General features: G+C 41.3%; 2 protein-coding genes across 9 annotated transcripts in view; one reads left to right on the top strand and one right to left on the bottom strand.

The window, feature by feature from the left end:
- ADSS2 (adenylosuccinate synthase 2) overlaps positions 1-20,208 on the bottom strand; it is a 32,131-nt gene extending 11,923 nt beyond the window's left edge. The window contains exons 1-5 of the mRNA XM_031592752.2: positions 19,967-20,208; positions 9,115-9,217; positions 6,652-6,720; positions 5,860-5,910; positions 2,609-2,675 (exon numbers count right to left, since the gene is read on the bottom strand). Of these exons, the coding sequence (XP_031448612.2) occupies positions 2,609-2,675; positions 5,860-5,910; positions 6,652-6,720; positions 9,115-9,217; positions 19,967-20,134 (458 nt within the window). The 5' untranslated portion in view covers positions 20,135-20,208. The remainder of the gene's footprint in view (positions 1-2,608; positions 2,676-5,859; positions 5,911-6,651; positions 6,721-9,114; positions 9,218-19,966) is intronic.
- Positions 20,209-20,321: 113 nt separating this feature from the next.
- Positions 20,322-22,901, top strand: part of DESI2 (desumoylating isopeptidase 2) — a 41,284-nt gene continuing 38,704 nt past the window's right edge. For 3 of the 8 annotated variants that reach the window (XR_016464167.1, XM_090135335.1, XM_090135332.1), the window contains exons 1-3: positions 20,350-20,648; positions 21,021-21,072; positions 22,120-22,168. The gene's annotated coding sequence lies outside the window, so the exon portion shown is untranslated. The other 5 variants (XM_090135337.1, XM_090135338.1, XM_090135336.1 and 2 more) reach the window with 4 other exon arrangements.

Below are 22,901 nucleotides of genomic sequence, written 5' to 3'. Positions count from 1 at the left end.
ACACAAATCCCAATTTTTCTACCCAAGGAAGCAAATTGTAGAACAATATCCTGAAACGCCATGAACTGAAACTAACCTTACTCCTTCCAAGATGCCTATTTTATGAAGAGCTAAAGAAAAATACGAACAGTATTGAGTTCAAATCTTTGTGAGAAATACTTCATTTAATTCTGAAAGTCTCAGTTGGAGCCTGGAAAACAAATGATGTCGAACATCTAAGAGTGACATTGGTGCCCAAAATGCTGCACATACAAATATGCTGTACATACATAAAAATGTCTGAGAAACATTTTCCAACTGTTGCTGATTCTGAATACTAAATTCCTGCTCTTATCCCTCCCCACCTACTGATTCTTAAGCTGACCAGTTTAATATGAGCAATAGTCCGATATCAATTAAGTGATAACCTGAAAAACTGCAAAATAAATCTTTGCCGTGTATCATTATAAAGAATAAAGTCAATACTGAAAAAAATCTGATTTTTACTGTTTAATATTATATGGATCTTTCCAGCTGATACTGGAACAGCAAGAACATCAAATTTAAGTTTGATTCCTTTAAACTGCCTTGAAGGTTGTAACATAACTCAATTCAAGAAAGACTCCATTTTTCTCCATAAGTAGAAGGTACAAGCTTCTCAAGGTCATGTCTAAACTCTATATTAAAAGGTAGCAGGTAGCAACTGATATGCAAGTAAACTGAAATACAGTCATGATCAGTACTTAATTCTTTTTAGCTAGACCATTACAAGCTTGAAGTAGATTCAAAAGAGTAACCTTGGAAAAAGCAAACCAACAAATGTTCTGATTAGATTGATCTCAGGGTGTGATACATTTGTCTGCAGTCCAATATGTAAGACATTCCAATCAACTTTGCCTAACACAGTATTGTTTAAATACATCATAAGATTATGGCTTTAAATAATTGACTCTAGCCTCCACCTCAATTCATTCCCCTCTCAGATAACTTTTTAAAAGGAGTTGGTTTCTATTTATTGAGACAGATCAATTCATGAGAGTTATGCTTTCAGAAGACTGTATTTACTGATACTAAAAAACTGTATAAGCATATATACTTCTCTATTAGATTACCTTTTCAACAACCTTTCTGGAAGGGAAACTACATCTGAACAGACAGAAATATTCAGATAAAAATTAAACTTACTATTTATAGTACTCAAGTCTGAAGTGTTAAACAGAAAAGTTTAATAAAAAACATGCTATGTTTTGTACATAGCATACAAAACAGTCAAACCTACAGTTAGACATGCTAGCGATCTCTTCCAGATTTCTTCCTCCCACAAGCAGAAGCCTTCCAATGATCAGTTTCTGAGATCCTGTGCTTAGCCAATCTGTAAAATACTTCCCCCACTACAGTCAGTTAGCCTTAATATTTTGGAGGAAGTAGATAGCTTAATGCTTTTATCCATCAGAAGATTTAATAAGTTTGGGAACTGTATGATCACTGCAGAACTTCAAGAACATAATAAGGCTAACAGGAAGAACAGACACAGCACCTCTAAGAGTGGCTTAAATTTCTTAGCTTTAAATGTAACTTTTTTAGAGGCCAAAGTTCTTTTAAATAAATTAATTCATGAAGGTGTTCATTACTTCGCTTTCCCTTATAATCTTTAACGTTGACTAATGAAATAGCTCCATCTCACAAGTAGCTCAGTGACTCTTGGTATTTTTAAATCAGATATTACCATATAGCAGTTTTAGTTTACACTCCACAGTCATTCTTCTAGAATAGCTGATATGAAAATACAGACTCATAAAAAATATATATATATACACATACTCTGTTTGCTTTTTGATTCCTAACAGAACAGGTAACAAGACAGCTGGTACAGCACAGTCAAGTGTGAAAATGACCCAACCTAAAGATCAATTGACGAGTTAACGCACAATAGCAGCCTGTGTGAAGCAAGATATGCCCAAATCAGACACTCTGAAAGGTTACTGTCATGGTAATGCTTTACAGGTCTCAGTACAGAAGACTATTGCTTCTCATCCATGTAGAGAGATTAAATTTACCAGTACCCTGGAAGTCCTACATTACTTGCCAGCTGTAGACTCTTCACATTTAAGTCTGCCAGCTCTTTCTCTATTCCCAAGAACTAGTGAGCTACTTGGAAATTGTGTAAGAAACATTGCATCTAGTTTCTAAAACTTTCAAAATCCTCAGGGAGTCAGTAGGAACATGAACTAAGAAATAGAAACACAATTCTAAAACTGAAGCATCCTGAGAAACTAAAATTAGTGCTATCAGACCTTTTAGTTACTTGGAGACAGTAAAGTGGTACTTTTAAAAGTAGATCTGCAGCAACATATTTCCTGTAATCAATGAAAATGCTAAGGAGCAGGAACCCTTTTTTATGAGTCAATCTGGGAACCAGGAACTTTTTCAGAAGGCAAAATATCTAGATAAAACCCTTTCATTTGGAATATAACATTTTACTAGCCACTGCAGGACAAAAGAGAAAGCAATTCCAGAACACTTCACATTACAGACTTACAAGGAAACATTTTAAATTTTATGACAATCAATAATGAAAATCCAATACATCAATTCCTGTTTGTACTAAGCCATCCATTAAAGTACCTACTTCTTTCCTGCTTGTTCTTGCCTTTGTTGTTCTTGGATACCATCAGCAGCTTGATGGAAATCAAATACTAAGAAAATAAAAGTAACTTCTGTAAGTATAAATTTTGCATGAAACAAACAACCATCAGTAATGCTCTGTTCAAACCAATTTTAGCCACGTTCATCAATGTGAAAAATATATATATATATATACACACACACACACACTGATGAGAGGGAAATAAAATGTCCAGAGTTTTTTCCACCTCTTTTGCAAACTACTACTCCCCCACCTCCCCACCCCAAGTTCTGCAGTTATTCAGAGATTCTGTGTTTATTTAGTAGAATACTTGCAAGCTGCATAACACATCTCCCATAGAAAAGCTAAGACATTTCAAGCTTCCAGTGGCTCAAAAGAGCAAATGAACAGAAAAGAAAACATGCAGGTAAAAGAAATCCAGGACAATAGGTTATGCAAAAATGTCATCCTGCTGAAATTTATGGTGGGAACTTTAAGTAAGCGTACTCACTCATTCTAAAGATTTCTTACATCACTTTACAGTAAAAATTCAAAAATATTTGGAAATAATAATAATTTGGTAAATATCCCATGAACACTGGTCATGAAAACCAGTACAACTGTTCCTCAAAGATAACAGAAGTCATCTTCACAAGCCCTGATTATTTTTTTTTTATTATTTTTTCAAGTATTACATATTATTAATGACAGGCAAGGATTATGCAAAATACTCCTTCCATCAATTTTCTGTCCACTGTAAAAGTGAAAAATAAATTTGACAAGATTCATGACAAATTTGAACAGAGTCAAACTCTGTTCCAGTTTAATTGGTGCCCACTCATTTTTCTCATTTGTCGGTGCTGGGGCCTGTCCTTTTCAGTATCTTTATTGATGACCTGGATGAGGGCATTGAGTGCACCCTCAGTAAGTTTGCAGATGACACCAAGCTGGATGGAAGTGTCGATCTGCCTGGGGGTAGCGAGGCCCTACAGAGGGATCTGGACAGGCTGGATAGCTGGGCTGAAGCCAATGGAATGAGGTTTAATAAGACCAAATGCTGGGTCCTGCACTTTGGCCACAGCAATCCCAAGCAACGCTACAGGTTTGGGGCGGAGTGGTTAGAAGACTGTGTAGAGGAAATGGACCTGGGGGTGTTGGCTGACGCTCGGCTAAACATGAGCCAGCAGTGTGCCCAGGTGGCCAAGAAGGCCAATGGCATCCTGGCTTGTATCAGAAGTAGTGTGACCAGCGGGAGCAGGGAAGTAATTGTCCCCCTGTACTCAGCACCGGTGAGGCCGCACCTTGAGTATTGTGTCCAGTTCTGGGCCCCTCACTGCAAGAAAGACATTGAGGCCCTGGAGCGTGTTCAAAGAAGGGCAACAAAGCTGGTGAGGGGTCTGGAGCACAGGCCTTATTAGGAGCGGCTGAGGGAGCTGGGATTGTTCAGTCTGGAGAAGAGGAAGCTCAGGGGAGACGTTATTGCTCTCTATAACTACCTGAAGGGAGGCTGTAGCGAGCTGGGGGTCGGCCTCTTCTCCCGTATAACCGGTGATAGGACTAGAGGGAATGGTTTCAAGCTGCGCCAGGGAAGATTCAGGCTGGATATTAGGAAATACTACTTCTCTGAAAGGGTGGTCAGGCACTGGAATGGGCTGCCCAGGGAGGTGGTGGAGTCCCCTTCCCTGGAGGTGTTCAAGGAACGTTTGGATGTTGTGTTGAGGGATATGGTTTAGCGAGAACCACTGGTGATAGGTGGATGGTTGGACTGGATGATCTTATAGGTCTTTTCCAACCTTAGTGATTCTGTGATTCTTAAGTGCTATGTCCTCAAAATTAAAAGAATTAATCTACTCCTGCAAAGGTAGGATAGAAATCTTGCAAGGTACTTTCTCATTCTAGAAACAAAAGTGATCTTCCTTGCTTTCCTTACCAAATTTACTTCCATGTTTCTTTTCACGCATTCCCATAATTTAAAAGGATTAGATCACCAGCTTGAACCTATTTTAGGTTGATCTTTTGTCACAGACTAATTGCTCACAGACTGCCAACATCCATTTTGGAGAAGACATTTATAATAGAACCAGATCTCAAGACTGCCCTTCAAAATTTTCTAAACAGAAGCATTCTGCTAGTCCATTAAGACAAAAGGCTGAATGATCAGTCATAACTAGTCCCTTTTGCTCAGGACCTGTTTACCCATGAAAATTTCATGGTGCAGCCATTGTAATATAATCACTGCAGAACAGTTCCTCTAACAACCTAATCACCCCAAAGAATTCACATACAGTGATTCCACTATCAAAAAGAATTTTAGAAATTTAGGAACTGTTACTCAACTATCTCAAGTGAAGAGTAATTACTCCAAAATAAGTGGATATTAAATCTGAAATAACAAGTTCACTCACTGAGCTATTTGTTTTCCAGATAAGTTTTTAAAAAATCCTTTTTCTTCCCCATGTCATAAGCTTTTGTCTGATAAACACTTCAGAAGTTCCCATCTTCAGAAGATAACTACCACAGCATCAATAACTCTATTTCCTAATTCATGCAGTTATATAACTATTATGTCACAAAATCTATTTTACAGCAGGAATTTACGTAGTGAAGACAGCCTAGGAGAGATAAAGAAAAAGCCTCTAATACTGAAGCTCTGTTTTGGTGGTTTGGATTATCAACATTTTTTTTCGGGCTCTAAACTGAAGAGTCTTCTGGAACAAACCGGAATTAAAGCCTGATTCATGAGCCCCCTGAGAGAAGAAATGCCATTCTCTTGATCCCAACAGATAAAGTCTCTTTTCCGTAGTAGATGGCATTTTAGTTGGTATGGAGCTCATTAGTTCGGAAGTCACATCCAGTCACATGGTTTCCCAAAAGAAGTTGATATATTTCATAAAAGGAAAGTAAAACTGCTTTTAGAAGGAAGGAGGAAATGAGTCCTTCAGTGAATTAACTTCAGAAGCACTTTTTGACTGCTTCTCATGTCTCATTTTCAGCTTCAAAGTGAACCCCCTTTCCAGACTATGATTACAAATCTGGACCAAAGAGTCACTTCACAATATAAACCTAGTAGGAGGTGCCCATATGACAGGCAAGTTTTTTTTAGTGTCCTCAAGAAACCAAAGCAGTTATAATGTCTAGTATACAGAGACATAACCCAAAGAAATTTTGCTATAAATGTAGAGAGATGGCTAAAAACAGTCACCCTCTTTACTGCCATGAAAAGTCCAGAGAAAAAGGTAAAATTGGGAACTTACCGATATGAGCCCTGTCAGAAATTACTAGTCTTTTTTCCCAGCCTTCTAGCCCTTAAAAGAAAGTAAAATAGTTCAAATTATGCTTTGCATAGCATTTTTCTCTTTTGATGCGTAAAGGAAGAATACTTTTAATCTATTAATAGTCTATTAATGAGCAATCACATTTCAGAGAAAAAAGAAGTGTAGATTTCAATAATTAAAACTAAACACCAGCCCATAAAACTGAGACAAAGCTGGGATAAAGAATTCCTGATATTCTACTAGCTCTTCAATTTCAGCAATCAACTAGTAGTTTTACACTTATGAATAATTCCGTTGATTTATCTCATTTCTAGCAGACAGCTACCAAATATGGCCACAGACATGACAGCAAGAAGCCAAAGAGAGAACTCTGAATCAAGAGGATCACTGTCACACTTACTTCCCCTAGCACGCATCATCACAGTATATGCTGAGATTAGAAGAGGTAAAGTGTCTTTTAATAGCTAACGTACTTGAACAGGTTGTTTTACTTATTAAATTCACTGCTTAAAGCAACAAATGTCTGCAGATAATTCGTATTTAGAACACGTTCTGTTCCAAAGTTGTACAGATACCTTTTGGCTGTCTATACTTCCCACCAAGGCCCCGGGTCTTTTAGCAAGACTTCTGTCAGAAAGAAGCCAGTAAACGGAACTCTGGAAAAAAGTTATCATACGCAACCTCTACAGAGGCATCCTCACTCTAAATCTCAAAAGACAGTAGGAAGTATCCACAAGCTATTTTAGGAGTAGTAGCTTATGATTTTCTCACCTTTTCCTTTCTTTAAGTTTTTTTCAGTTTCTTCAAAGAGTCCTGGCAAATGAATTACAACACCATTTCCTGGAAAAAAGACCATTACACAAAGTTTAATGAATCATGTCGAACACAGAAAAATAATATTTCAACCAATTCAAAGACATTTCATGCTTTCCACACAGAGTATTTTATTTTTTAAACTTTTAATACGTTACAATTTTCATTTTAGGAGTTAATCCATAAAAGACTGATTTAAACCCAAAGTGTGCCTTTTTGAGAAGCTCAAACTTTCAATTTAGATCAGAAAAAATAGTAACAACAGTGTGGGACCGTTCAGAAAGCAACTTCCACTTCCTCATTTCTAAAATTAACTTCCCTATTTACACTTAATTTTAATCACCCAATAGTTAGAAATGTGCAAAACTTTTAAAACATCATTATAAACATCAGCACTCCCTCAGGTACTCTTCAACTGTAAATTCACAATATTCCACATAGAGAATTTGGGTGATTAGGAGACTAGCAAAAATAACATTAAAAACTTCCATCAGAAGCAAACTCACTTTCCTACAGGAAACAGAACTGCCACACTGTCACAATGCTCAGAAACAGACTACGCAATTAACCAGCATCACCAACAGCTTTAAGAAGCATTTCCATACACCAGAACTGAACCATCTTCAGGTGATGCCAAAGTCAGTAGATTTAAAGCTGTCAGTATGAGACTGTCTATAAAAGAATGAAGGGACCTGCCATTTGGAATTATATGCAAGTCTTCTATTTAATCATCTAATAATACAAGCGTTTTGAACATGAAAATATTGACTACTGAAAACAACTTAGTTAAAATTTTTGGGGTACAATCCTAATCACTTCTTCCCTCTGTTCTTCTTGCACTTTTTCTTCTTCAAAATTATATACCCTTTTAGTGCAACCTAAGCCAGGCGTACTTTTTTCTTCCTATTAAACACGTTAGAACCTTCAGAAGAGTTTTAAACACAACAGTACAACAATCTTAAAAGAAACTAGAACAACAAAATTCCGAATAGACAAGGCCAAGAGATGGGCATATAAAGATTTGTAAAAAGCTCTCTCCTGCCCACTGCATTTTTATAAGGTGTTTTTTCCTACTTGACTTGAGTCCAGCAAAGAGAACATAGCAAATGGACTTCCTTTTTCACAGGCTTCTAGAAACAACATTTAAAAGAAACATAATACAACAGCATACCAAAAGAAAATAAAAGCAGTAAGACCCCAAAACTAGGAGAAATTAGCATCCCAACCTCCCCTCCATCAGAGGGAACCTATATTTCCATGTCCATTTGGTCACTTCCCACAGAAGTACTAGACAGAGAGTTAATCCAAAGTAATTCAACTAAGAATTCATAATATAAAAGAGGCACATCACTGAAACATTCCCATCAAGTACAGCATTAACACTAACTGCAAGCAAACGGCCACTACAAATCAATCCCAAGAATTCAGCAGGTACTGACAGAAGCACTTCAGTTGCTGTATTAGTTAGCAAACTGACAACAACCACTTACTATTTGCACAAGGCCCAAGTTGAGACACATAACTATAGGATCAAAGAAATGAGATGTGCAGGAAGAAGTAGTGGGAAGGAGCATAACAAGAGAATCCCTAACTGTGTAAGGGACAGGAGTTTGTGGTATCAAAAAAAGCTAGCTGGAAATCTTGGTAGGTCATAGTCTTTAACGCAGAAACAACTTCATTTGTGAAAGAGCAAATGAGCACATGCACAGTTATAGGATTGTTCTAAGCTCACCTTCATTTTCAGGAAGAAATTTTAAAGGCTATACGGTATTACTAAGTAGGTTAGTCATACAAGTCATTTGAAGAAAAATGAGTAGGACCAGAAACAGGATTCCAAGAGTAAAAATGGGTAAGTGTATTAGCATGGAGCAACAGAGGACAGCCTCTGTTCTCCAATTTCCTTCTGCAAAGCAAACAAACCGTAGGCTCCTGACATCACTTAGTACTGTCACTGGCCCAAATCTTCTAGTGCACTCTGCTGAAGAGACCTTGTGACAAGATCTACACAGTACATGGATCTTCTTGGAACCAACATTTCCTTCTGCAATCCAATGAAAAAGGGAAGAAAGTGGCTAGCGGTACTGGTAGTCATTTATGGAGGCTGAAGAATAAAATAGAGGAGGAATTGTGAGAATAAAAGAAATCACTGATAGAAAGAAAAAAAAGAGGGAAAGAAAAATGAAGATATGCTTGGCTGTTTGCATTGATAGAACAATAACAACAAAAATGACCTATCAAAGACAATGAAAGAAACATCCATAATCCAAACTTCTGTTTTTACAAGCAAAGCTCAAGCTTGCAAGAATTTGAGGGAAAAATGTCCCATTTCTGTCTGTCCTTGAGTATGTTTTGTTGTTTAATTGTGTCAAAAGTTTGAAACCACATTATTGTCTGGTTTTGCTTTAGAGATATCCTACTCACCAATAAATGCAGTGACTTTTGGGTTGATAATCCCACTTGGCAGAAGATGGAAGTCATATTCCACAGAATCTACGACGACTGTGTGTCCTGCATTATTGCCTCCCTGAGATGGCAAGGGGAAGAAATTAAAAAAAAAAAAAACATATTAATAGTTCTTCATACAGAAGACAAATGAAAACAGAACACATATGGAATAAACTCATTCCATCTTCAACTTTGCAGCTTTCATTTCTGTTACTGATAAAAGATCTATTAGAGACCTCCTTCTCCCAGTAAGTCTGCTGTACTGGTTTGTCAAGCTTGACAAATTCAAGATGCGTATTATCAGTCATAGATTTCGGTTGGCATTTATCAAAAGTAAAATTAATGTATTTCTAGAAATTGTTGGATAGAGCTATAAATATACTAAAACATGCAATCATTTCTAAAAGCCATCAACAGTTTCACTACATTCCTATTACACCTATGGAGAATAAACATTAATAGTCAAACTGCAACATTAACAAAGAAAAAAATACCAGTTAAAAATGAGTAGATAAAGCCCCAGTGTAATTATGAAGGATAATGTCAGCTATTTGGCAACATACAAGCTTGCTGTTTTGAATTTGTGGTTCAGTCTTTTTCATGTTTTTCCACAATAACAAGACAAGTTTATTCCATGCCTCCTCAGCCAGTACAAGGCATTAGTATCCAAAGCCCACTATTAAGAAGTGATCTAGAGACAACCAAGACAACTGTGGTTAAGTTCCAGAAGACCCCTTGCACCAACTAATATTCGGCATTTCTACCTTTTCTCATGACCATGAGGTACAAGAGTATTAAGAGATTTGTTAAACCATGAAATACTTCAAAAAATACAAAAAGGGCCCTGTGTCTAAGTCTTATGAAACTAAAAAGATTACAAAATATCCCCAGTTCTTATTTGCTATACTTCTGAAAATAAGCTTACGCTCTCTTGGGACTCCAAACCTACTTGCTACCTCTAAAACACTCAGAAAGCACAAATACATAAAGCCATATACCTGGCATTACGAGTAAGGAATATTCTTAGATATTCAAACCTCTCTGCCATAGGTAAATGCCTCATCTCAGCTTATAACAGTCTGACACTCTTTGGAAACAGAGGGAAGACTTAAAGACCTTCACCTAAGGAGAACACCTGAATTTAAGAAAAGTTGTAATATATTACAGTTTTTCCATGCAGTACCTTGAAAAAATTGGAAATTTCTGGATACAGATGGTTTTTACTGCAAGAGACTTAACCAGAAAAGTCCAAATTTCCCATTCACAACATATTAAACATACACAAAAATAAAGCAATTTGTTTAATTAAAGTTCAGGAATAACTTTCCTCCCATCCTCTCAACAGTAGCAGTTAAGAAAGGTTTAGAGGTCTACCACCTCCACAGTTGTATCTTTGATTTAAAAGGATGCTGAACAGCTACATTAGCAAGTAGATGACTTATAACTATTTTCTAAACACAATGCTGATAACTCCTCAGCTACTGCAGGTTACTCAAAAACTGGACTGTATTTGATGAACTATTAGATTACACACATAAATTATGCAAGCTATTTTAGTAATAAAAAACATGAGTTCCCTTACTCTATGTTTGCAAATCTAAGCAAAGCACTGAAGAAAGAACAGTTAGATACAAAAAGAGGATTTACAGTAAAGTGAAGCTGTCGAAATTGGTAGTTACCTTCTTCCTCATCAGATTCCTTCCATTTATTCCCATTAGATCCACTGGTAATACCAATATAAACAAACTGAACCTAGAGACTGACACACTTCAAATGTAAATTCAACAAATAGGTTTAAGTACAATATTGGAACACTGAGGTACCAGCAATTTGCCAATAGGAAGATGAGTCCAAACTGAAATCCTACACTGACAGGAAATTTCATGTTTTGCTTCTCAAGTTACTTAGCAATAACATTTTTTTCTAGAATCAAAATGTTTAAGAGAAGAAAAAAATTGGCCACTGTATATTATGCTTCTTAGTCTCTTAAAAGATTGCCACGCTCATGGTGTCAGTTAGATGTGCTAACATAAAGTTCAGTGGCCAGTCACCTTGAATAAGGTGCACAGCGTAAGAACAGAGCTGCTGTTTGTTGGCAGTATCAAGATTTTTCCCTTCTGCTGCTGAATGACGTCAAGATACACAAAGGTGTGTTGTTCCCATGCTCATTTGAAAATACCTCATGGCTGACAGAATAAAACTGGCATTTTATCCTTTAAGCCTTGAACTGCAGGCATAGCACAGCTCATACTTTCTCCAAAAGCAAGCTAGTCACCCAAGTTATATAAACTTCCATATCTTTGCTATTAGCAGCTATACTTCAAGGGATTTTGCTTACGAGTAAAAAATAAATCTCAGCATTGTGTATGATGAACCAGCACTTGAATGCACTCTTAGTTCTCACGGTTTCTTTATGCCTGTTTGCAGATTATACTCAAATTTTAATCTCAGAGTTCACTTGTTTGTGTTAGGAGAATGCCTACAGCATGGAAAGATTTCATTCCAAATGAGCTACTGATTGCCCAGTAGAACAATTGATAGGTAGGAGTGTCCAGTCAGTTCACACCCTGCTTTCAGCATCAGTCCATCAAAAAGTTCAATTTTTAAAGTTTCAAACTGTATTTTAAGAGAGCACTACAACAGCAGCATTCAGTTAAGTCAGTCTTCAAAATATTGACTTACAGGTAAGCCCTAACCTCATGCAAGTGTACTGTTACATAACTAATGAGTTGTAATAAACGAAGAGAATGATTCATGTCGTATACTTAAAGTGAACTACCAGTGAAATGTACTCATATTCTATGCTTAGATATTGCACAACACAGCTTTGGTAAACAATTCTGTTTTACAAAAACCCAAATTCAGAGTTCTAGCAGCAGGGGGCTTGTTGAGTTCTTGAGTTTGGTTGGTTAACAGTGTTGGTTTGGGTCTGTTTCTTTTTCTCCCCCACTGGCGGTATTTGTTTCTTTTTTCCCTTCATCCAAAAACTGACAGTAACACCAACATCATCTTCGTAACTGTTGCCTCCGGGCTTAATTCAACGTAGAAACTGAGGAAGTCGCTTCTGGCTTCAGTCCTTTCTATCTGTATTTCTCATTCCTCCCTCACCACAGTGATCCAAAAGGGATCAGTTGGGTCATTCAAGCCAATGCTCCTTTGATTCAATTATTTAAACATCAATGGAGAACTCCTGTGTTTAACTAACAGTGAAAAGAAATTTCATTGTTTATGCTCAAATAAACTTCAAAAGTTTCATGAAGTTTTTGCCAAAGGGGAAGAAAAACACAGAGGTCATTTCTTGAGAAACATTTAACAGACTCAAGACTTTACGTGCTCGGTATGCAATATTTAATCCCCAAATTATGTAGAAGTGACATTCTGTAAGACAGCAAAGATACAAACACTTAACGCAAAAGGTAAGTGAGGAAGTTGTTTTTTTTAAAAAAAAAAAAAAGGAACAAACATTTTAGCTATTTTTAAGCAAACTAAAGTCACAGAAGACCAAAAAACAGGTCAGCATTGACAGTTACGTAGGAATAGAAGAAAGCCTTCAAGGTCTGCAAGACCCTTGCTATACACAATCAAACCAATGGAACCTTTTTATGTAGCTATGTGCTCTCTCCCTGCTTCCATGGCTTCTGAGTGTATTACAGCTATATGTAACAACATGATGCTGCAGAGTTTAACTTCTGCTTATTTAACACTGAAATAACTCTCAAAGTTATGCTACGAGTCTGTCAGGTAAGGATACAAACAATCTTGTGTTCTAATAAGGCTTACTTCAAAGACAGCTTTTTTTTTATATTTGCGCACCTCTATCAAAGCACAGCACTGCGTATTTTTTAGCATACTCTGAGGTTTCTAAAATTTCATTTTCAGAAGTCAGCAATCTCCACATAACTGTGTTGGAGGAAGGTGAATGAAAAGCTAAAAGCATTCACTTTCCACTTGTCCTTTTCTCCCTTCCTTATGCTACCCCTTCTACCCACATCTTTTAAACAGTATTCGGAAAGTCTCTCTTCTCTCATAGCATGTTCTACAGCGCCAATGGGATCAGCCCTCTCAGCAAAGCAGCCCAGAGTTTTGCCAAATTATAAACAATATTAAGTTGTGTCTTGAATAGGATTTCCTCAACTTTTCAGCTGCCATGAGCCTGGATTTTGCATAACAAAACTGTCTTTCCTTAATTATTCACTTTTCCTTGTGGTCAATACCTAGTATCACTGTTGGCTCTCAGGGTTGGCTTCACGGCCAGATGCAGCCTCCAACTTGCAACTTACTCACTGCTGCCTGCACCACTGCTAGTGAAATTGGGAGGGTAACAGCCACTGGGTGACACCTAATCTTTCTGCTGGTAACTGGGAAATGTGAGCTTACTCAATATGAAACATGAACTGAACACCTCTTTTTTTTCTCCCCAACAATATCAGTTTGAGCAGTTCATGGAATTGTGAAGCTCAGAATCTCAGAAACATCTCTTTCAGTCATACTTTTGAGATAAAAACAAACAAAACACATAGCCCTAATACATGTTTCCTAGTATTCTTCCAGTGTTACTATTGCAGTATGCTTACATCACTTGAAAAAGCATGTGATCCTTGGCCACTAGCGGGTAATCCCACAATATCCAAGCTATTCAGCACGTAGAACCAGTAAGTATACAGGCATCTGAGGGGAAGGTGCACAGTAACAGACAAATTATCAGACAAGTTTTGACAGCAATCATGGTAACAACAACAAACTACCTATTTACCTACTTTCTCTAGAAGCCTTATCCCAAAAACCAATCCCTATAAAATACCTGTTTGAAATATTCCTTCCAGAGCAATAAGCTGCTCAGAGAGATTTTAAGGAAAAAAAAAATTTTTTTCTTCCTCTAACCTGCTTAAGAAGATTAAGTAGCGTAAAAATCCTTCTCAATTTAAGTACCACACCCAAGAATCTGTACCCATGTACTCACTATAGATAGGCCAGTCAGCACTACACACGGAACTACTGTAAAATACGCCTATCCTGACAAATATGAACAGGATCAGTTACACATGCACAGAGGGGGCTTAAGATAGCAAAGGCAGCTGCATGTATTGTACATCTGGGTGTCACTTGATAAACATTCTTAGGAAACACCCTTCTTGCAATAGTTTCAAGTGCCTGAAAATACTAATTTTGAAGGAAAAAAGTCATTATCTGCTAGCTGATATTTTACTGGAAATAAACTCAAAAGTTCAACAAATCAAATAAGTGACTCCCACTGGCCAAGACTCGCCATCAAAGCATTGGAAGGCAACACACGATATAGCTTTTAAAATACCTTCACTGGCAGTTAAAATATTTGGGTTAAAGAACTGAGTAATATTTGTGCAAGCACCTGACTACAATGTAATTATTGTTTTTGGTTTTTTGTTTTTTGGTGTTTTTTTTTTGCTGCAGAGAAGGTCCTGGGGGTCTTGATAGATGAAAAACCTAACATGAGCCAGCAATGTGCCCTTGCAGCTCAGAAGGCAAATGGTATCCTGGGCTCCATCAGAAGAGGGGTGGCCAGCAGGGACAGGGAGGTGATTGTCCCCCTCTACTCTGCTCTTGTGAGACCCCATCTGGAGTACTGTGTCCAGGTCTGGAGCCCCCAGTACAAGGAGGACTGTTAGAGAAGGTCCAGAGGAGGCCACGAACATGATCAGGGGACTGGAGCACCTCCCCTACAAAAACAGGCTGAGGGAGCTGGGCTTGTTCAGCCTGGAGAAAAGGCGGCTGCAGGGTGACCTCACTGCAGCATTTCAATACCTACAGAGAGCCTACAAACAGGAGGGAAATCACCCTCTTTGAAAAAAAAAAAAACCCTTAAAAACCCTTTGAAAGGGTTGATAACTGCAGGACAAGGGGAAATGGTTTTAAGTTGAGGGAGGGGAGATTTAGGTTGGATGTCAGGGGGAAGTTCTTTACTATGAGAGTGGTGAGGTACTGGAACAGGCTGCCCAGAGAGGTTGTGGATGCCCCATCCCTGGAGGTATTCAAGACTAGACTGGATGGGGCCCTGGGCAGCCTGGTCTAGTATTGAATGTGAAGGTTGGTGGCCCTGCATGTGACAGGGGGGTTGGAGATTCATGGTCCTTGAGGTCCCTTCTGACCCTGGCCATCCTGTGATTCTGTTATTTTTGAGTCCCTGAGCAAAACCACCTTCTCACCTGGAGCCTTCCGGTGGGCTACAAGCCCTTCAACTTGTTACATGCTGTCCAGTCATAACACCTTTCAGGGTAGGCCATTTACAAAGCACAGAGAATGAGCATTTATAATATTTGTCAGGCTCCTTTCTCCCACCTTCTCCTCCCTGGAATTGCATTACAAAATACTGAAGTTGAAATGACTCATTGTTTGTTGGCGTGCTTGGTTCCTTTTGTTGATTTCTCAGTTTGTTTTTTGCTAAGTCTGCAGGTACGAGTAGTGTTTCCTATTTAGTTACTCATTTAGCTTTCCATAAATACATTTCAATATTAAAGTTTACTCAGGATGTAAAAAATTTAAGCAGACAAAAATAACACTAATATAATGTCTGCTACCTTAAGAGCTCTTCTGAAGCAAAGTGAAGCCCACAATTGAGAAAGCATGGAATCTCATTTTCCAAAATGACCAAAAACAGTACAAAGTCACCTTGAAATGTTTATAGGAAAAATCCCAAACCAGAACTCTCTTCTCTGATGAGTTCGCTCTGGAAATTCCCATGCTCATAAGTTTGCAATCAATCTCACGGACTTACCTGAAAAATACCTACAGGACTTTAGGGCTGGTCTTTCTGCTGAGAAGGATTTGCAGTTACTCTATTTTCTTGGTGTATAGAATTTGTCTGTGTAGTACAGTAGCCAGAGCGCTAAAATCTGTTATGAACCAAGACATATCTGTATGTACCAAGGCAAGGGAGTATTTCAAACCCTGACACCTTGCCAACACCAGCACCCTCCTCACTGCCAGACCTACAGTACCACAACTTCACCCAACAGCTGAAGCGCACAAGAGGATTTATTAGAAAAGCAGACTGAAATTACTACCAGAAGTACATTGTGAGGGCTCTGATACTGGCATTAAACTCAAAATTGTTTAAAGCAGCTCTGATATACTAAAATATGCACTAAAGAGCCCCCCAAAGCCTGCAACAGTCACTGCCTTTCCTTATGACACAGCAATGCCAAGCGGTCTACCTTAAAACAGGATGCCTCCGGGTAGAGCAAAGGCAGCTTTCAAGCTAACTCCTCTAGAACAGAAATTAGCTGTCTAGTTTAAAAAGATGTTATCTAATGCCTGTATTCAGAAAGGAGTCATGCACTTCCTTGAGCTCTCCCTATTGGAGGTGTGTGGGTGTGCATGCCTTTTTTTTTTTTTTCCTCCTGCCACCACATCACAGCATTAATTTCTTCTGCTCATCTCAAAAAAATGCCATAAAAGTAGGAAAATGGACTCATAATGCAAGTCTTCATTCAAGTCAAGGAAAAAAGGACTGATCTATCCCTAAGAGATATGAGATCAAGGGAGGGAAGCCAATAAGGAAGAAGAAAAACGCTGAAAGCACAGATGGGTCCAGTGCTACACTGCTTCAGAGCACAGAACCCACTGTTGTTTTCTACATTCCACAGCAATAAAGAATGGATATGAATATGCCTGATCGGATGGAAACTTCCGCTCCCATCTCTGCCAAGCTGATATCAGTTGAGAAGATGTGGTAAGAAGCTTCAATTCAGTTTTGAAGCAGCAAGAAGATCAGTTCTCCAGCATAGTGAGCACGCCTTAATTCTTCTAGAAGACTTCAAATTCTGGAAGACTTCTTCATCTCTGAGGTATTACTCTAAATAAATCAGCTACCTGTAGAACTAAGACAGTGACCAGCAAGTGTGCTGAAGAAATGAACAAATGAGAATCATGCAGCAAAGACAGCATACTGGCTGGTTGGTTGTTTTGTTGTTTTTTTTTTTTTTTTTTTTTTTTTTTTTGCTGTATTGTGTACAGGGGTACACTGGAGGGAGGTAATACAAGAGATGCATAATAAGGTTTTTTTACTCTTTGTTTTGATGAGACAATTACTTCATATCATTTGCTTGTATTATTTTGCCATTCCCATATCCATTAAGGAATGAAATCACAGTAATCAAATTTCCTAATTTGGTTGCACTTTGCAATGTAGGAAGTCCCTTAATCAGAACAATGAACATTCTCCTTTTAACTTTCCATTACCCACGGAACTGGCAAAAACACAACATACATGTTTAAACATTGCCAGCTATGAGGGCAGCGAGGCTGACTGCTTACTAAGAGGAAACTATGACAATAAAAAACCACAAAAGCACGGTTTTCCTGACAACTGCTCCAGAAACCCAAACCAATTCTTGTTCTGTTTTACTGTCTGGACTACAGTTCAAATGACAGCAGGTAAGCAGGCTTTAGTCTGTAAGCCTCCGAGCATCAGATGTAGGTTTAAGTGCAGAAGTCTCACAGATGTATTTGCCTTAATGGAAGTATCATTTTACCAGGTATCTCTTACTCAAACTTAACAGTGGAAGAACCAGTACATAATATGCCTGTATTGCAGATGTGTTAGCATTAAATGCAACTGAGTCCTCTGTCCTGGCAGTGCCATCATTACACAACCACAGCTGCCAGAGCAGCTGCATTAACACTACGTACCTGCAGCCTCTGGGCGTGTCTTTGCTTTAGCCTTGTTTGTTAAAAGTCTGGTGTTTCTGAAACCACATCACTAATTTTCATAAATACGACAAGAAAACTTCACATCTTTTGAACAACCTCCAAACCCAAGGTCATATTTGGAAGAAGCACAGCCACAGCACTAGGTGTCCTGCCTGTACCTAGGCAGGCACCCCGTTCCAAGTGCCCCAGCTTGCATCAGCCAGCTACAGAAGTAATGGGGACATCTGTTACCTATGAGACAAGGAAGTACGGCAAGTGTAACTCCATGCATTGCCTTTACAGGAGTTGTAAAAGTGAGTGATAACTGGCTCTGTTGCAGGACTGTTTTTATGGCCCACATCTGTGCAAAACCAAGCACGGTGGTATGAAGCCATGTGAGAGCTCCTAGACTTTCAGTTCCAATACAGTAGTTTTCTAAGCCACCTAAGATCAGCTACAACCTACTGAGTCTGCCAACGAAGTAGCTGTACTAGCACACTTTCATAGGAACACGACAGAAATACTTGGCCTCACCCACAGGTGTTCTAGCAACTACACAGCTGAACAGAGTCCAACAGGAAGACAGGATCTAGAAGTACAGACTGTAGGAAGCTGCCATTAGCTAGGGGCAGACTGAGGTACAGCCTGTCTTCACCGGCTGCACTACTATGAGACACACAAGAGTCATCTTTATGCTCTTACTCAACAAAACCATCAGGGGTATTCCTGCACAACACACAGTGAGATGACACACAAGTCAGCACTGCTGGAAGAGAACAGCCCTATCTTCCCTCTCATTCTGGGAAACCCCTCTCCGTGCTTACATCCTTCTGTGCTCCCTAGAGCCAGGTCAAGTCAGTTTTGCTTACTTAAAACAGCAGAAAGTAAAACTAACCAAAAAAACAGTTTCCTGCCATTTTGATGACTTAATTTAAGTTCAAACATGGGAGGAGGCCCTGACAGCATGAGGCCCTCAACAGGAAACGGAAGAAAGGAGAGAAAAAACCCTCCTTCCTTCAGCAGCAGCCACAAGCAGTTAGTGAGGGCTGAAACAGCCACCAAGATCACACCACAGTTTTTCCCCTTTCCTGATCTTTGCTCAGCTGACTGGAAGAAAGCGGCACATCCATGAAGCCTGGCCACCTCCCCCACCCCGGCAGGCACCAGCACCGCGTGCCTCTCACCTGGCATCGCCTGCCCCAAGAGCAGGGCTGCAGAGAAAAAACCAGTCCCGTGCTCCGTGCCCCGCAGCACATTTTGGTTTGTGTAAACACAGGGCATGAGAAAAGTCATTCATTTGCAAAACCAGTTGTATCTCTTGACTTCCAAATCCGTCTCCGAGTTGCCAAGTTTTTTTTATTTCTCTGCTTTGCAACGGCCGCAGCCTTGACAACCCCAGCTTTATGCACGGCTCTCCTTGGACCCTACAACGTCTCAGTGTCCACTCTGTTCGGAAAAAGGCGCTCTTTCCACAAACGCTTTTATCAAATACGGATTTCGTGCGTGCACCCAGCGGCAGCGGGCAGATAACAGAACCGAGGTGCAGCCCACACGTGCCTCGGGCCTTTCGTGCAGCCGTACCTCTAACTTCGGGAAAAAACGCACGCAGCTCCAGCTCACGCTATGGTACTCCACAGAATCGCTACGAGAGAAATATTAAGGAAAAAAAAAAAAAAAGCTCTCCTCTCGGTTCTCCGTTTGTTTTGATGCAGGCACTGAGGAGCGCCCTGCCTGCAGGCTGCACTCACTTTTGTAACCCTTCTGCGAACAAGGCCTCCACAAAGCGACCCAGGGGGAACTCCCAAGGCAGACAGAGGGGCTCCGCGCCTCCTCCCGCCGCTCACCGCCTCGGGGCCGCGGCGCGATGCTGAGGGCGGGCGCGCTTCCCTTCCCCGGCGCCTCGCAGACAAAGAGCGGAGCGCGGCGGCGGGAAGGGGAGCGCCGACCCGGGGCACGTTCCCGCTCCGGCCGCGGGCGGCCGAAGAGACGCCTTCCCCGCGCGGCGCGGGGACAAAGGAGGGCTGCGAGCCGCGGGGCCCCGGCCGCCGCTCTCGGCCCCCAGCCCACGGCGGCCCCGCGCCGGGCGGAGAGAGGGGAAGGGGCGCGGGCGGCCTCAAGGTGACACCCGGCGACGCCGGCCGGCCTCCCGCGCTCCGCTCACCTGGCACCTGCAGACGATGTCGGCGTCCTGCGCCAGCAGATCCACCACCTTGCCCTTGCCCTCGTCGCCCCACTGGGCGCCCAGCACGACGGTCACCTTGTTGCCGGGGAGGCGGGCCGCGCACCCGCCGTTGGGGATGGCGGGCGCCGGGGCGCCGTGCTCCGCCATGGCTCGCGCTGCCCGCTCCGGCGCCGCTCCAGGCACATGCGGCAGCGCGCGGCGGCCCCGCTGCCCCCGCCTCCTCCCGGCCGGGCGGGGATGCCGCATCCAGGTGGCGGTGCCGCCTACCGGCACCGCCCGCCCCGCCGAGCCGCCCCCGGCCCTCCGGCGGCGGCCCGCCCCGCTGCTCCGCGGGAACCCGCGGCGCTACCGCCGCTCTCGGCGCCTTCTTCGCCCTTGCGCCGATCTCCCGCGCGCCCCGCGGCGTGGACTACGCTACCCATGGCGCCCCGCGGTCCCCGCCTGGCGGCCTGCCGCGGGAGCTGGGCGCGGTGCACGCTGGGGCGCGTAGTCCCCGCCAACAGCACCTGTAACCGAACAGTTGGTTGGCGGCCGCCCCAGGCGCCACCGCGGCGGCGCGAGTCCGCGGCCGTTACTGACAGGGTGGGGCGCCATGGTGCTGCTTGTGGGCGCTGTTGGTGCTGCTCCTGCTGCGGTCGGAGAGAGGCTGCGCCCTGGGGAGGTGGAAGGAGGGGGCGAGGGGCGCCAAGCGGGGCTGTGGGGCGGGAGGAGGCCCGGAGCGCGGCTCGGGGTCACACGGGATCTGGTGCCTCAGGTCCTCTTTCTGGCTCCCAGGCACGCAGCAGCCCGTGGCTGAGGTGCTACAGGTGTGCTTGTGCGTCGCCAGAGCCGCAGAAATGAGCGTTTTTAGAACACGGGGTGAATGTGAGAAGCCATTTTCTCCAGAGGCATCGCAACATGGCCCCAAGCTTACTCATGAGGAAGAACAATAATGGAAAAAACCCATCTCAGAGAAATGCCTTCCTCGTGCATACTTGAGGCTTTAGAAGTGGAACTAGTGTCTCAGGGGCTTTCATTCTTTCCTGCTTCACAGAATCAACACGCCTAGGGGAAAGAATTTTTTTGAAAGCAGCTATTAAAAAGACGTAAGTCTAAATGATGTAATTACTGCTCAGACGGCTACTCAGAAACCTGAGTCACCGAGCAGGCGCTGGCAGTCTGCAGCTATCGGGCAGGTCATGGAGTTACATCGGGTTTTAGTTGCATCTGTGTTCCTTCAGGTTCGCTCCCCTCAACAACTGCAGGAGCTGTACAATTCACCAGAGAGAAGGTTAAACAGCTTGTAAGGGTAGAAAGATTTATAATAAAATCATACGTAGGACAAGGAGAAAGGGCCACAAACTGAAGTGTAGGAAGTTCCACTCAATGTGTGGAAGAACTTCTTCACGGTAAGGGTGACAAAGCAGTTGAACTGGCTTCCCAGGGGGTGTTGTGGAGTCTCGTCTGGAGATATTCAAGACCCACCTACCTGTGCAGCCTGCTGTAGGGAGCCTGCTTTGACAGGGGATTGGACTCAGTGGTCTCTAGAGGTTCCTTCCAGCCCATACAGTTCTGTGGTTCTGTGATAAAGTTGGCTGAGTTCTGTGGAAAGATGTTGATCAATTGCAAGTGATATGAGACAATTGTGTGTACGCACTTCAAAGAGTAAATGGTCCCCTAACACTTGATACTGTGCATTGTATTAATACTTTTGACTGCTGAAAACCATAGCAACGGTGTTTCACTGGACAGAGCCTTGGGGAAGTCAGTAACAAGCATGAGGAGCTGCTGAAGTCTGTCTCACCCATTTTGCTGATGCAATGGCAAACTTGGTTCTAGTGCAGTCGCTTTGAAATAAGAAACAGAGACTGTACATCATCTCATAACTCCCCAAAACACAGTCCTGATTTAGGATATGATTTTCCAGTTTAGCTGAATGATTCTAATGCTAAACCATTGCCAGCACAAACATTCTCTTGAATCTCAAAATATATTTGAGTCTTTTTGGATAGTGTTCTGATAACGTGGTATTAGTGTATTGCTACTTTCCAAAGAGGTACTAGAGCACATTGTCATTCTACTACTATTTTTATTATAAAATTTTTCATTGTAAAAGAGTTTTGAAGTTATATTTTGTTGTGATTTCTTGGTAGGTATAGAACTGCAGAAGAAAACCACGAACTCTTTACTTCCAGGAAAAATGTAAGTGTTTAATGAGGATTCAGGTAATCAGTGCTGATTGGTATGGCGAAGTTTAGAATTTCTAGTTAATATATATCTGCCATCCCTCCCCCCCCCCCACCTTCTTTTCTTTGCAAACTAAAGGGAGGCACTTACTCTAATACCACTAAAGATGCTACATTATTTGCGCAATTCATTAACTGTGTTTGTAGTATAGTTATAAAAAACACTAACTCTTGACCAAAGCACAAAAACAACAGGCATCTAATGCCCCTTGTCAAAAACAGTCATTTAGTTGTAGTATAAGGAGTTCAGAATAATACTGTACAGAAGTACCCAATTGCACTGATTTTGTTTAATATGATCAAGAGAACCAGCAAGAGCTTGCAATGTTGTAGTAGTGATCTTTTTCTTCTGAAATGGAGGGGAACTATTAACTTTTTTCTAGTTCAGCAAGCCAAATCTGCTTTGGGTGAACATTTTGAGGTGATACAAAGGAGGAAATGAAGGAGGGAATGAAGAGATGTGACTGCTTTTTCTGGAACTAACAAGCCTGGTATAGACTTTGTAAAACTGAACCCATGGTAGAAATGTACACTGATAAAGTTTAGGTCTTATTGTCTTCTGAATTGCTCAGTGTGTCTACTTGGAGAAAGTTATAGTTAGGATAGATTTCACTGTGACTCAGGTACATTCAGGCTTTTGACTTCAGTCATGTTCTGCCTCAATACATTTCAAGAGGCTCCAACAGGAA

The sequence above is a fragment of the Phasianus colchicus genome, chromosome 2 (assembly GCF_987193195.1).
Source record: "Phasianus colchicus chromosome 2, bPhaCol1.hap1.1, whole genome shotgun sequence".
Taxonomy (NCBI): Eukaryota; Metazoa; Chordata; class Aves; order Galliformes; family Phasianidae; genus Phasianus; species Phasianus colchicus.
This window is presented reverse-complemented; position numbering and strand designations above follow the sequence as displayed.